The sequence below is a fragment of the Daphnia pulicaria genome, chromosome 11 (assembly GCF_021234035.1).
Source record: "Daphnia pulicaria isolate SC F1-1A chromosome 11, SC_F0-13Bv2, whole genome shotgun sequence".
NCBI classification, from domain to species: Eukaryota; Metazoa; Arthropoda; class Branchiopoda; order Diplostraca; family Daphniidae; genus Daphnia; species Daphnia pulicaria.
The window spans coordinates 4,404,353-4,419,076 of record NC_060923.1 but is presented as its reverse complement, the minus strand read 5'-3'; the positions used below and the strand labels follow the sequence as shown (position 1 = coordinate 4,419,076).

Below are 14,724 nucleotides of genomic sequence, written 5' to 3'. Positions count from 1 at the left end.
GAATCCACCCAGTCCAGCCGTTGTTGTTGTCGGTATGTGTACACACAGAAATTAACGCGAAAGGCACTCAACAAAGTACTTTGGTGGTTTTCTTTCTTGTTTATGGCCAAGTCAGATCAAGTTCGCCGTTCAAACTCGACGGCTCGCAGATATACGGTTACTCCGATGTTGTACATCTTTTGAGGTTGCCGCAGTTTGTCTGGACGGAACGCAGTTGCGCATATGATACGTGATATTCGACTTCCCGAACATTAGACACGTCCTCTCGTCAACCCCCGTTGCCCGAGTCTTTTTGAACTGCCCATCGATTTCTATTTGGTTATTTCGTTTTCGTTTGATTTGTTTTTATTCTTACGACTTTTTTTTTAGGGTCGAGTTCAGCAGTTTCATTGTCTGGCGCGTAATAGGAATAATGGTCGGGTCTCTTTTCTCTACTTGATTGGCTCTTGAACTTGAATCGAAACCTCCACTGGCAGGAGGAAGAGCGAGCGCCAGATGCGTTTGAATGAACAGAGTCTCCGTTGTTTTCCTCATTCTTTGACGATGAAAGCCCAAAAAACTCTTGAAGGGTTTTTGTGCTATTTTTTTATTTTTCAATTCGATTGGAGAAAGCGCAGCCGACAATCGAGATTATCTTTGTTGAGCAAGTATGTGCTTGGGTAGTCGAAATGTAATTGACTAAGGGCAAAATTAAATTATAATCAGGCGGTGTAATATTATTCATAGTGGCGGGGAATTGAAAAAATGGATTGAATTTTGTTCGTTTGGCAAAGTTATGAATTAGACACGCTCGTCGGACTGTTTGGCAATCTTGTTATTGGCTGCTCAGGTAGTAGCCATGGCAGCATTATTGAAAAGAAGCGGCCGTGAATCAAAATGAAGTTTCATCGATTTTGAGAATGTTTTAATTAGTACGGCCTACCTTTGAAGTTTTTCTTTTCTTTTCTTCCTCATACCAAATGAATTTGTTGATCTTGCAGCGATTCTTTTCTTTTGATTATTCAAGACGGTGGGTAAATGTAATTCAAATCGTGGGAACGCTGCTGGTACAGGCACTGGAGTTAGTAGCTGCTGGTGTGTGGCTCTTTGTTTAGATAGACGTGAGGTCCGGCGGTAGCTCATCTAAAATCAACGACTCGATCCTCCGCACGTCGCTCATCTCGCATTCGACAAGGATCAGATGTACTCGCGTTGGTACTTCACCGTGCCAACTACACGGAATGTGGATCCAGCGGAGACTCCCTTTCTCTTTCTGTGTGTATTATAATACATCTAAAATTTCCACGAAAGCACAGGGAAATAAATTCCCCTGGAGCGCACAAATGTCCGGCATTCTCTGCGACCCTGTAAACCTGCGCATCAAAGTCCTTCACAATTTGCCGGCCTTTGTGGGAAAACCCCAGCTGGCATACCACCGTCAGTAACAACTCTCCCTGTGCTCCACGTAACCTCTATCAGATCCATTGTCTGACGCAATATCATACACTAAATATGCATAGTGAATGGTAGAAATAAGAGCATTAGATTTACATGTGCGCTGCTATTTTGTTTTAAACAAAAGTTGCAGACGGGACAGCCAACTCGGGGCAAGCTGCTCTACCTTTTTGCCGGAGTTTTTGAGTACGGACTTGATGAAAACGAACATGAACAGGGTTCCCGACCCCGTACAGACCTTTATACTTAGACCTAGATTTGTTCATATTCAATTTCTCATGTCATCTGAATGTACCGAAGGTAGCCGAACCGAGAACAAAACTGTTCGACGTCAATCCATCGGAGACTGGATGAAATAAATTTACCCAATGGATCCCCCTTTTTTATTTCTCGTTTTGCCATGAATTTGATTCCGGATTGGCAATAGCTGGAGGTCGCCTCAGGGTCCGTGTCCATCATTTCTAGTCGGGCTAATAATCTTAGAGCGGCCAGCGAAAAGAGAATCTCCTGGATTGATTTAGGGACGGATCTGAATGGCCGCAGTTAATGTTAGAGCCGAGCGCATCACAACACACCGCATCAAAGGTGATATCTATTATCATCATCTTATTCTTCTTTGATTTTTTCCATTGAGATTGGGAGGAAGAGTGGCGTCAAACTTTTTATTTTTATTTTTCCGACCTATCGATCTCCGCTGGATGCGCTGTCCAGCGCTGTCGAGTGCGTCCAGGCTCTTTTGGAGAGAGGAGCACGTCCATCCACTTCTCCATGTGCCAAATTGGATTACGTCAGACGCAGTATATACTCACGGAGGTCGGGAGAGAGAGGGACAAGACCGAGCCTAGCATCTCAATTTCCACGCTTATGACATTTGTCTAGTTGGTTGTTTGGCTACCTATTGACAGAATAACGATGTCAACATTGTTGCTCTTCATGACCAACCTTCAAAGTGTAGCTAGACTTGGGTCATTTGGCTCTGCTTGTTTAGACACACACGCACAGTTGGAAGTCGGCGACCATCATTCAGATCCTCCCTGGGCGAAACCCCTTGAAAACTCTGCGGGAGTCACGTGTCAGTTGCTTAGCATCCATCCCGTCTCTTACTACGGAGCGCAGCCCGGCCTCCACCTCCCCCGTTGTGCGTGTGTTTTTTTTTTTTATCTTTGTGAAATCAAAAGGGCCTGTCGTATTGAATATCTCGGCCCATGTTCGTTACCAAGTCAACAAGTGACTCCGTAGTGATGTTTTGGGCTCTAAACCCTTTTGTGCCAGATTGAGCGGAGCTTTTTGTACGTAAGGAGCGCAGAAATTAGTTCCTTTTTGGGACTTTCGGCTGGCCAAAAACATTATGACGACAATCATTGGGGGGGGGGGGGGGATGGGGGGTATGATGACGTAACTATGCGACGGTCTTTCTTATGTGCACTTGCTTGATCTGCGTAGCTGACTTAAAAAATGGAGATGCGGCAATCATGTTTTTCCAGAAATAGAAACACGGAAACACTCTCCCAAAAAAGATGAGAGCCACTTTGGGTGGATTACGACATCTTTCGCCGTCTTTGATTTTCATTTTGTTTGTTTTTTTCCTTAAACTTAAGCATGGACTTATTCCGCGTGTTTCTCGAACCTTGAATGACAGGATCGCTTCCGGCTAAAGGGAGCAAATCAACTGCGCTTTCCGTCAAACGAGGGCGACTGCTGTTGGCCTTAGGGGAGGAGTAGTGTACACTTTTACTTAAAAGATCTCCTGAATCATACGGGATCCGAACGTCTTTTTTTTTGTTTTTGTTTCACCCCCTCCAGCCCCGTAGCCGGTCGGAAAATCCGCAATTGGTGCTGGAGCTGAAACTCTATGGGGTTACACGAGTGTCTATTTGTTTTGTTATTTGATCAATGACTAATATAGATGGAAAGTGAAGCGGTGGGGTCCAATTGATTCGAAAACTCTGGGCGACATTTACAACAGAAAAAAAAAGAAGCGGGAAATTGAAATCCCAGATGCGCTTCTGGCGCCAAGTTGATGGAATCACGTTTGCTGTCTTGGCGAATTTTCCTGTCTAGGCCTCCTGCGGGCGGGACTTTGGTACACACGGAGGCCGGTGGGAAATTAGGATCGTCATATCTATCCGCCCGATGGCACTAAAGTCCCGCGCGGATCGATATTATAGCGAACTTACTCGAGAGTGCAAATGATTAACAGGAACAATTTCATTCGTTGGGTGCGAAATTTTGACTTGGAAATCTTAATTGAGAGCTCTTAACTTAATAAAACCCGTGAGAACATTTTAGTTCCAGGTATAGTCTCTCGTTATTTTTCAAGATGTTTAATTGAAATGCTTGAAGCGGGTGATAAGTGAAACTTCATTTCAACTTGCTCGTACAAAACTCAAGAATCGTCCAGTCCAGTCCTTGGGTTCACCGAGTACAAAAATAAAAGTGTTGAGTTCACTTAGTCCGTCCCTTTATAAGTTCTGAATATGCAATAAGCTTTTTGAATGAATTTATCGCTTCGAATTGATCGAGTAAATTGGCAATTTCGTTTTTATCGGCTCCAACTTCTCGTTCCCATTTGTTAGGCTAATATCCGTATAAATTGTTTTTAAAAAATGAAAGATAACTTAATTTTTTAAGTGAATCTGTTCACGTGAATTGATTTAATCACAGACTAAAAAAAAAACTCTTTGATGGAAATCGTTTTATTTTCTTCTTACCTTGGCAATAACCGCGAATTGATATGATACCCACCAGGCACACTCTATCCTATTGCCTTTTATTGTACGTAGAAAAAAATTTTGGATCGACTTTCCCGGAATTATTTATTTACTTTTTTTTGGTCGATTTGGCCATGTTTTTTTTTTTAGTCAATACAGTCTGCGTTTGCTCTGGGTACATACATCTTACACATCCTGTTCGTGAGTTTAGTTGAACGTATAAATCTGATTTGCACTTGGCCGCCTTGATGCAGCCGGGGGATGAGTGTGATGTAGACAGGAGGAGACTCACTGCGAAGAACCCTCCGCATCCTAGACGTGACTATCCGCGCTTTTACCTTTTTTTATTGCCATTCGAGCCTATGACTGCCGTTATTTATTTGTCTGGAAGAGACGGCACGTGTCGGCTCCTCCTCCCCCCCTGTCATTGCGCGAATTTGTCATCAAGGTACGCGGCTCTGCCGTATTGAACTATTGAACTATGCGGATGGAAAGGAACAAACATTTCTCTTCTGCTTGTCTTGTTCTGTCTTGTTCTGTTTTGTTTTTGAACGACGCTAGATGGCGGGAGCGTCTCTGTCACGATTTTGACATGCAAATTTGAAATTTCTCCATGGCATCATCCATGCCTGATGGAATTTGTTATGTTCTACGGTTGTTTCCGGGATTACTAGTAGATCGGATCGTACCCGGTGAAACCAATTTTGAATTTCCCGCTAAGACTGGCAATTGGAGTTGGCGCGGAATTATGAAAAATTGAATCGTAACTGAAAGGTTTTTTTCCCCAGTGTATTTCGGTTCGATAGTTTCAATAAGTTCGATAGCAACCATTTTCAATTTTCATTGGTACAACGATCCAGCGCTTCCCAGTGTGTCGTGAAATTGTGAATGGAAAACCGGAATCGGGCGGATTCATTCATAAATTTTCGCCGCGCTTTTCACCAGTTGAGTTGCTGTTTCTATTGAGAGATGGGGTCAGAGTCGCCACACGGGAATGAGAAGGGAGTTCCGCAATTTTCCCTCACGAATTCCTGGACGATGACGTGAAAATATGTTCTGACGAGCGTCGCTCATAAATACATTACCACATTGTTTAGTTTGGTTGTTACTGGCCCTGGAGATGTGTGAGGAGAGATACGAGTGGCGAGTTGTTGCGGCAACAATTGCGTTCCGTTTTACCGAATTATTTAGCGTCGCCGCACCATCTGCTGTTGAGTTTTGAACCGTTTTCCCGTTAGATTTTTTTGGAGGAGGAGGTAACACACACCCTGGACATAGAGGTGATGATAAGGTTAGGAGTTGGGAGCCTATATTATTACCCGTTGCTTCCATATTTTACGAGCCAAAGAACCTCTGGGGCGACAGCGCATAATACAGCGACAGGTTTACGGTCGGACTGGGCGAGAAACGGGGCCCGGCCCTGCCGTCGATGATTATTTTCGTTTTCCAAACTCCTCCCGCGCTTCCTGGTTCCGGAAAGTTTCCTTCTTTTTTTGTGTGTGTGTTGGAAAAACAATTGAAAATTGCGCACATCATTTTGAAATGGCGCGGCGAATGTTTCAAAAGTCACTTAATCGGTGATGATGGAGCAGCGTCAAGATAAAACGGCCTGGATGTGTTTATAGACATCCAGCAGCTGCTCATGGCACTTTATAGGCGCTTCAAAGAAAGAGCCCTGGACCTCTTGTTATGGTGTACATATCTGACGGCCGAGTGAATACTTAACACACACAAAAAAAGGTATAAATAAATAAACAGTTGAGGAACGACCAAGAGCAAAAGGGAGGGGGAGAAAAATAACAAACAAACGGGCGCTACTAAAGAAAAAAAAGTGATGGGGTGCAGAGAGACGCTCGTGTCATTCCTGTCAAACGTTTTTTTTTTCTTCTTTCTTTTTATTATTATTCTTGGGAAAACTTGCTATTAATAATCGTTATATTGTGAATATAAGCGACGTTCGATGTTGTTGAGGATAGAGAGAGTTGTCTCCCCCCACTGATTCAAAATACTTTTTTTTTTGGTTGGCGCCATATAACAAGAGGAGACCTTTGAACTTGGATCATCCAGTTGGTCGTGATGGGCCGCCGTTGTCTGTGCCTTTGTGTGTGCGTAAGGACGGCCGGCGAAGAAGAAAAAAAAAAGAAGTAGCTGGATGTGTAATCCATCATTTATCATCGGTAAAAAATCGGATGGAGAGCAGACGCGTGCGCTCATCAATAAAAACGGAAGAAAATGGGAGCCACGAGCTTTCCTTGTGTGTGTGTTGGATCAAAAGAGGAGGGGGGGGGGCAGTTTTTGATTGTCATCCATCAACTGATTAACGAAAGTTTCACCATCATCTCTTTAAAGAGCGCGCTTGCACACACTGAAAGGTTTTAAAAGAAAAAAAGGGAAAATGATTTAATTTTATTTTTTTCCTTTGCGTCTAAAATTGGAATCTGGGAAAGGATCGCGCGCTGTTGCCTTTTTCAAAAAGCGTCCGGGATATGGAACATAACAGCCTGTCGACATTCCTCGGTGAGCTCTTCTCCCCGCACACACACACACACACGGGCAAAATACCACATCATCAAAGCAATCCCGGAGCAAGAAGTCGGACCCAAGATGACATCATATGACGCTCCTGCCGCCGCCCAGCGCCTATCGTCGTCGTCGGTCTGTTTTATATATTTCCAGGCAACTTTTTCTCAAGTTTTTCTCTGCCGCTCTCCTTATCGCTCATTTTTTTTCTCTCTCTCTCTCTTCGACCAGAGTGCGTAGTAGCAGATATGCGTGATGGGTCTATAAATAAAAGAGGGACCCCGAAATATTTGAGTATTTGATCTAACTTTCAAACGGTTGTACGTGTGACTTTACGAAAGGGGAAAGGCGGAAATGGGATCAATTATAATCAGATTATTGAAACGAGTTTTTTACGGGACACGTGCTCAGCGCACACTCTCCCCTCTCTATTCAAATTGAAATGCGTTTAAAAAGTGACGAATAATCCAGCTTGTTTTATTCATTGAATTTCGAGTGGTAGGGGAGGGAGTTCAATTTCATTTGATGGTCGTGAAATGTTTCAAAAAAATAAAAGGGCGTCGGCCTCTATTGACGGTCGGCGTTGATGTGTTTGGTCATCATCATCATCATCACCATCGGCGCAAGTATATGGCGCCACACATTCGTCGTTGTGAAACTTATTTATTATTTTTCGGAGGTCGCCATAATCTCGGCCAGCGCTAGGGTCATATAACAATAACGCGGAGATAAACTCATCATCATAATAATCATAATCACACACACACAGACGTGGCCCTGATGACTATAACTCTTTTTTTTTTCGTTTGGTGAGAGCCATCAGCATTTATATTATTATTTTCCGAAAATGTATTCCGTCCATTTATTAGTCATTTGTCTTTCCCACTCTTCTCTCTCTCTCACTCTTTTTCTCCGTGTTACATATTTTAGCTCGGAGCCTCAACCACGAAATTAGATTGCATATTAAACTATCCTTTTATAGCTATAGCAATTTATTCTAATTCAAAACAATCTGGCATCAAGGAACGAAAAGAAAAAGATGATTCATAATAACCAATGCTGCCTTATTTGATGAAAGAAATCGTGAACATGGCAATTTCAAATTTATTTTTTTAATTTGAATTTTGAATCAATTGAAATATTCCGCGTACGGTGTAGAGAGAGAATGATGATGATGATGATGATGATGATGTTACATAGCCTGACCAGCACATTCCCCCCGAGAGAGAGATAGGATGTAAAGAGATTGATGGTTGCGTAAGATGTTTTTATTTTATTTTATTTTATTTTATTTTCAAAATAGCCGCCAGATAGAAATGATTATTTTCGTGATGGCTGAGGTTTCTTTCAAAACTTGAGGGTTGACGGTGTTGGTGGTGGTCGCCAGCACTGGTGGTATCGTTACAGTAATGAAGAACAGGAGTAGCGTGTGCCCACCATTAACCTTTGCTGATCCCTACAGTCTACTGCTGTATGGTCTTTGTTACAATGATGACCCGCATATGGACTCGCGGTCTAACTTGTGCTGCTGGAACAGACAAGCCGCAAATTGATGATCAAGTGCGCTGGTAAAAAAAACCCTGAGCTGGACGGATGGTTTGGGAAGAAAAAGGGGAGAGAGGCAAATAGCGGCGCAGCAGTAAAGGTTGTTCCAGCTCGATGGAGTGGAAAACATCTGCCAATGTCCCCCCAGCAGCCACGCCCTTTAATGCTCATATATGTAGCTGTCGATGACATCACACAGTCTCGGTAAGTATCTTATCCTGCCTTTCACATTGTGCGTTAGAGGTTCCACTTAATGAATAATGAATAGCAGCGACACATCAGTTGCGCTATAAGAAACTGTATTATATAGATGGCCTTAGAAAGAGCCATAGAAGGAGACTCTATAGAAATCATTTTCGATGATGATGAAATATCTCTTAATTCTCTATGGCTGGTAAAATATAGCCAAGGAGTCGTCATATAAGTCAATAGAACATGTCGAATATGTCTTGCAAAGGTCGTCGGACTATTATTATTATTATAGACATGTTCCCGCCCGTGCGCGCTTGAATATTGACAAAAGTTTTAATTTAGGAAATTGTCATTTCATCCGGGAGCGGAGCCTCGTCATCTCCGCCCAACTCAAATCAACTGCGACTTAGGCACGAACACACTCGGTGCCTTTTGGACTCATCAAAAGGAGCCCAGTCATCATCATCATCATCCTCATATGAAGGTAAACAAACCCCTTGGTAGATTATTGACAATTTTGAAAAGAAAAAAAGGGAACGGCGGCGGCGGCTTGGAAAACTTTTGAATATTCTCTCGCTGGCCGAGAGAAGAAGAAGAAATCATGAAATATGTATGCGGTGATTGGACACCGAGGAGAGTACAGCAGGAGCGATAGATTGTATTCGCTATTATACAATAGCCCTGCGGGCTTGGAAGAAAAAAAGAGAGAAAGAGAGAGAGAAATAACGTCCGTCTGCGCAGGCGCGCGTGCATAGTATAGTAGTAACCCCGTAGTGTGTACAGTCCGTCCGTACGATGATGGGAGGGAAGAAAAAAGGGGCCCGCAAGTCCCACGTTCTCTCGTCCGCCAGAAGGTCAGACGACTCTGTTGCCATCGCAAGTGTAGTGTTCCGTTCCCTAAACTTTTTCCCGAAAAAATTTTTAATTCCGTCGGAAGAAGAAGAAGAAGAAGAAGAAGAAACTATTTTCCTTTTTCAATTTCAAATCTGTCGACAGGAAATCAATGGAGAAGAAGAAAGACGGCCGACGACGAAATGTGTTTTTGAATTCCCGCCAACTTTCGACACGACAAGTGCTAGCTCTTCTCTTCTCTCCGGGAAAAATGGTTTGAAGAACATTTTTTGATTTTGATTTTTTCGCCGACGATTCCAATTGATTTGAAAAAAAAAAAATCAAAAAAAGTTTGGCTGCGTGCGGGACTCACGCATAGCTCGTCAACCGATTCGTTTCCCCGCTCCCGAGTTATTTTGTGCACGCGTTGCGTCGCCAGCTGTCAACCTGTTGGACCCCCCATCTCTTCTAGTCATCCGCTCTTTGATTTTTCAAACTTGTTTGAAATTGAGTTAAAGAAATTTGTGTTTCTCGTTTCTGCCAAATCAGCGGATCGTTTATTTCAAAAGAATTTGACCGGGAAACAAATGAACGGTAAGAATTTTTCTGATATTCAAATGATGGCGGGTCGGATAGGGGGGGGGGGGGATCACGGGGATTCATTACGGGAAAGAATGTTTCCTACACTTTGATGGCCGAATGATGAGAACCAACAAACTTCTAAGATTCTTTTTTCTTTTCTGGCCGTGTTTAACAATCAAGAAAGTTTTTGAATGGGTAGAGAAAAAAGTCTGAAAAAAAAAACAACCGGCGCTAGTGTTCCATATATGGGCCGGCCGAAATGTCCCGCTTTCTAAATGCCTGCCTCTTTATATATTTTGTTGTTATTTTATTTTTATTTTTATTTTTTTGTCGACTTTGGGTCGGTTGAAAAAAACGGACGAGAGACGTGCCGACTCTTTTTCGTGTCTGACGTGTTTTGGCCATTCTGGATGTGATCCAGCTCACGGGGGGAACACAGTCCGGGAGTCCCACACACACACACACACACACACAAAGTTGTCTTATGTGAAAATGTTCAGCATTTTTTTAAACGACTGGACGATTCTAGAATTTCAACAATTTTTCCAATGCCAGTCGTTTTCAACATTTTGGGAGAGAGAAAGAAAAGAGATATAGATTCGAACCTTATTTAGAACTAAGGGGGGGGGGGTGTCCGACGTGGAGATTTTCCTTTATCGACTTTCAATAATCTTTCGCTGACTCTGAATTTTTTTGGCCAGCGGCCAATCAACAAACTCTACAACACGGCCTCCTTTTCTTTCTTTTTTTTTTTTGACTTTCCCGCCTCTTAAATTGGTGGGGATATAGTAGAAAGACGTTTTTCGCTAATGATAACAAACAAAACGCTTCTTCACTCTCTCTCTCTCTCCTTCTGTTTACAACTGACCCTCTCTATAAAAAGAATCCCTACACGCACGTTGAAGAATCTCTAGCGTGAAAAATAATAATAACTTGGCCTAGAAAGAAATGAGTGTCCGATCAATATGACCATCTTCTTTTATTATTAGTTTCATTCCGGCAGACGAAAGGAAATAATAATCATAAAAAAAGGACACACTTTTTTTTAGCTATTTCTGCGCTTTGTGATAGGTTTTTTCACACGCTCCTCTATACTATAATAACGAAGCCATCCAAAAACGTGTAGCGCGTGCCACGACCTACTTTTATTTTTTTTTTTATTTTTTTTTTTCAAACAGTCCCGCGCGTTTGATTGATTCAACAGACGTTTCCCCCGGCCGGGAGTCGATTAATCGGCCATATCGCATTCCTCTAGACAGAAGCCTCTTTTGTGTGTCTATATGAGATAGCCTACTGTATTATGCATCCCGAGTCGGAAGATAAGAGTCGCCAAAAAACGTCTAAAAACAATGGGGGAGGAGAAACAAAAAAAAAAACGATCGTGAGCTGAGCGCTTGGCTTGCCTTACATGTCCCGGCGATCTGTCACGCGTTCGCCCGAGTTGTTACTTTTATATTATGCAATCACTATAGACAGCGTTCGAGTGTGTCGTCTATATCAAAAGTTCTGAAACTTTCTTCTTCTTCTTAAAATATTCAGATGACAATCGAATGTCGAATTAAACAAGATGCAGGGGGAGGGGGGGGGGGGGAAACTTTGCATCGATTTATGGACGGGTGCTTGCTGGTGTGTTCCCGATACATTTTTTTGGGATCTCTCGACTTTCAGGTAGATAAATATCAGGAGATAACATTGCTGGAGCTCAACGCAGCGTGTGATTGCGTATCTGATTGCCAACGTCAACTCGAATATCCCGCGCTGTAGAATAGCTCGGCGGGGCCAATAGGATTAAATGTTAGAATTCCGCCAGTCGTTCATCTGCAGCTGTTTGACAGGGGGGAAACGATCATGTGCATATCGATTCGATGCTGACGTAATTCCTCCAGACTTGTATGAGGGGGGAAAATACGCTGGCCGACACCTATGTAATATCATATCCGTCCGTGTTGGGGAATTGATGAGGGTATGGCTTCACGATTGTTGTTGGCTGGTTTCGGGTGGAAGTGGAGAAGGCGTGTCTTATTTTCTGGGGGGGTTATTTTGATTCTTCTTCTGACTGGACTTGTATGTCGACCTTGTTATAATGTTCCAGGGGCTTCTGCTTGCCCCCAATATCCCCCAGCAGCAGCAGAAGGTCGACCTCTTATTTATTGACTACAAGGGGGAAATAACAAGCTACTACTAACGCGTTAACAGGTCAATACTGAGCCGAATGATTGACATGTGATTTGTTATTCTCTTTCTCGCCCACCGAACATGACAGGACGTAACGGGTAAAGTTGGGTTTGCCTCCCCACTTTTTTACCGAGGAGATTCGACCCCATCGGAGAGAAAAGATGATTGGGAAAAACCGGCGGGTGATTATGACACCCACCGCCGCCGTCGCCGTCGTCTCTTGTTTGTTCCTCATCGTCATCCAGCGATGCTGCGACGCCACTCATCAAACGCAGCAGCCGTACAACTGCCCGCAGGAATGCATCTGTCTGTCTTCAACTCAAGTACGTCCATATTTTGATGATTTTCGATTTGAATTCTATTCGTGTGCGTGTCGAAGGGCCGCCGTCCGAAGATAATTCGGGCGGGACTGATCCCATTATGAAAGGCGCCGCCGTCGATCAGTTTATGTACAGGAGAAACAACCGAGTCCAAGTGGCGTCTAAAATGTTGTTTTGAATGTCAAGTGCTGCCGAATTATCTAAAGAAAAAAAACGCAAGAGCGCTCACGCGGACAATAGAAAAGAACCTGCGCTGCTGCCGTCTAAATGCAAATATTCCTCCTTCAATTTCTCATTTAAAAAAAGGGCGGCTGAATTTTTTTATTTAAAAAAAACCAAACAAAAAAAAGTTGAAAGGAAGAAGTTAAACAAATAGAGAAAAAGGCGAATCCGACCATATCACAAGAAAAGAGAAAGACATTTGATACGGTAGCAAGCCTATCGCGTTTCTCTATCTCTCCCCTGTACATTTGCATCAATATAACACGCCAACGGACTTGGAAAAAGAAGGTTTTTTCATTTAAGAATCAAACTTTATTTTTCTTTCGTTGGAAAGAGCCTGTCATCACATTGCCTTTTATGTTGTTTGATGTGTTATAAGACAAATGGTGTAAACGGTCTATTCACTTTATTCGAAAAAAGGTGTTGTGTAATGGCGGTGGGCTGAGCCAAATTCCCGACGACCTCCCGCCGTACGTGGAACACCTTTCGCTCATCAAGAACAACATTGGCCAGCTGAGGACGGACGCTTTCCAGCGCTACAAGTCGCTGCGCAAGCTCTACCTGGACGGCAACGCCATCAATCAGGTGCAGGCGTTCGCCTTTCGCGGACTCGGCCGGCTCCAGGAGCTATCCATGCAGAACACGCCGCTGGAACGATTAGGAGCCTTCACCTTTTCCGGACTGCACAATTTGAGCCACCTCTACCTGGCCAACAATCAGATCCGCCGGATCGAATCCTACGCTTTCGCCGGAACGTCGTCCATCCGCCTACTGGTCCTCACCAACAATCCGACCGTCCGCATCGACTCATCCGCATTCGCCGGTAAAAATTAAAAATCTTTTCTTTGTGTGTGGGCGTGGTTCTGGAAAAAAGGAACAGATGGGCTTGTTCCAATCGACTTTTGTTCAATTCGATTATTCTCTCCGGATGATTAGAACCGTTGTGGGTGGATGGGGGGGGGGGGGGTTGGAGGGTGGGCCATGATAGGGGGGGGGGGTGTCATTATTCAATTAAATATCAAACGAGTTGTATGCTACGCACAATAGAAAGAAAAAGTTGCCGCCCAATGTTATTTTTCAAATTGTCTACGGCTGATTGTCTGCTGTTATTGTGTGCAAAGGCTCCCCCGTGCCATCTTGTCGTTTTCGGGTAAACACAACGGGGTATCTCTGGGCGTCAACGATCCGTCAAAATGTCAAAGCTTTTCCTTCTTCTTCTTCTTCTTCTTGTTTTCCCCCCTACTAGGTTCACTTTCTCTACCCCCTCATTCTGTTTTATTCCGTTTTTGAAAAGCACCTTCCATCGGTGAACAGAGTGATGTGTATACACTGTATTCGTTTTGATAAGTAGCTTGTAATGTACGAACGAGAGGGGGGTGGGGATAGTCTCTAGAGTAAGAAAGAAAAGGAAGTCTGGATAAATATCGAGTGCTCCGTACGCGGATGGAAAGGATCAGATTAAGAACACGAAACCGGTTTTTTAAACTTCATGATTGTTGTAATAATCCTCCCGCGCACTTATCCCCCCACCCTCGGGTCATGAAGAAGAGCTATAGACTCTTGTTTAAAGCATGTATACAATACGTGAGCTGCTTTATGTATATTGTCTTTGTGATGGTATAACCCCGCGTTTTTCTTTTCTGATTATCTATCGCCGAAAAAAGTCAATTGACTCTTGGAAGGGAAAAAACCCACTCGGGCTTTCGTCGTCTTGAACCGATGGCGAACTTTTTGAAGTGATGATATAATAAGACGGTTGAAATTTTGTTTTTGTTAAGGAGGGCGTGACTGATGGCTATTGATAAACACACACGCTGGTTGGCTTTCACGGATGTTTAGGGGGGGTTCACTGATGGACGCTTTTATTCGGTTCATCTTATTATCTCGCCGAGAAAACTTTGATTCTCTATTCTTTTGAGCGGGGGGGAATAATACTGCTGAGCGTTTTTTTCCTATTCAGAGTCTGTGAAAGCTTGGTGGCCTCCTGATGGATTAGTCTGTGCGTGAAAGCTTTTCCTTCTTCTTCTTCTTCTTCTTTCTTCATTTTTTGAAGAAGATTTTTATCTCTCTTTTTTCTTCTCTATTTGGTTATTTATGCAGGGCTGAGTGATGTTCAAATGATTTATTTACCCGCCGGCGTCCGTCACCTGGAACAAGGTAAATAGCGATGCGCATTGATTCGTTTCGTTGGA

General features: G+C 43.4%; 1 protein-coding gene across 3 annotated transcripts in view; it reads left to right on the top strand.

Annotated features, from left to right (window-relative positions):
• LOC124315340 (leucine-rich repeat-containing protein 15-like) overlaps positions 1-14,724 on the top strand; it is a 38,502-nt gene that overhangs the window by 21,200 nt on the left and 2,578 nt on the right. The window contains exons 1-5 of one of the 3 annotated variants that reach the window (XM_046780967.1): positions 7,578-8,414; positions 8,745-8,886; positions 12,079-12,313; positions 12,953-13,355; positions 14,633-14,689. In XM_046780967.1, coding sequence (XP_046636923.1) covers positions 12,152-12,313; positions 12,953-13,355; positions 14,633-14,689 — 622 coding nt within the window. In that variant the 5' untranslated portion in view covers positions 7,578-8,414; positions 8,745-8,886; positions 12,079-12,151. Of the gene's footprint in view, positions 1-7,577; positions 8,415-8,744; positions 8,887-9,210; positions 9,828-12,078; positions 12,314-12,952; positions 13,356-14,632; positions 14,690-14,724 lie in introns of those variants that run through there. The other 2 variants (XM_046780966.1, XM_046780965.1) reach the window with 2 other exon arrangements.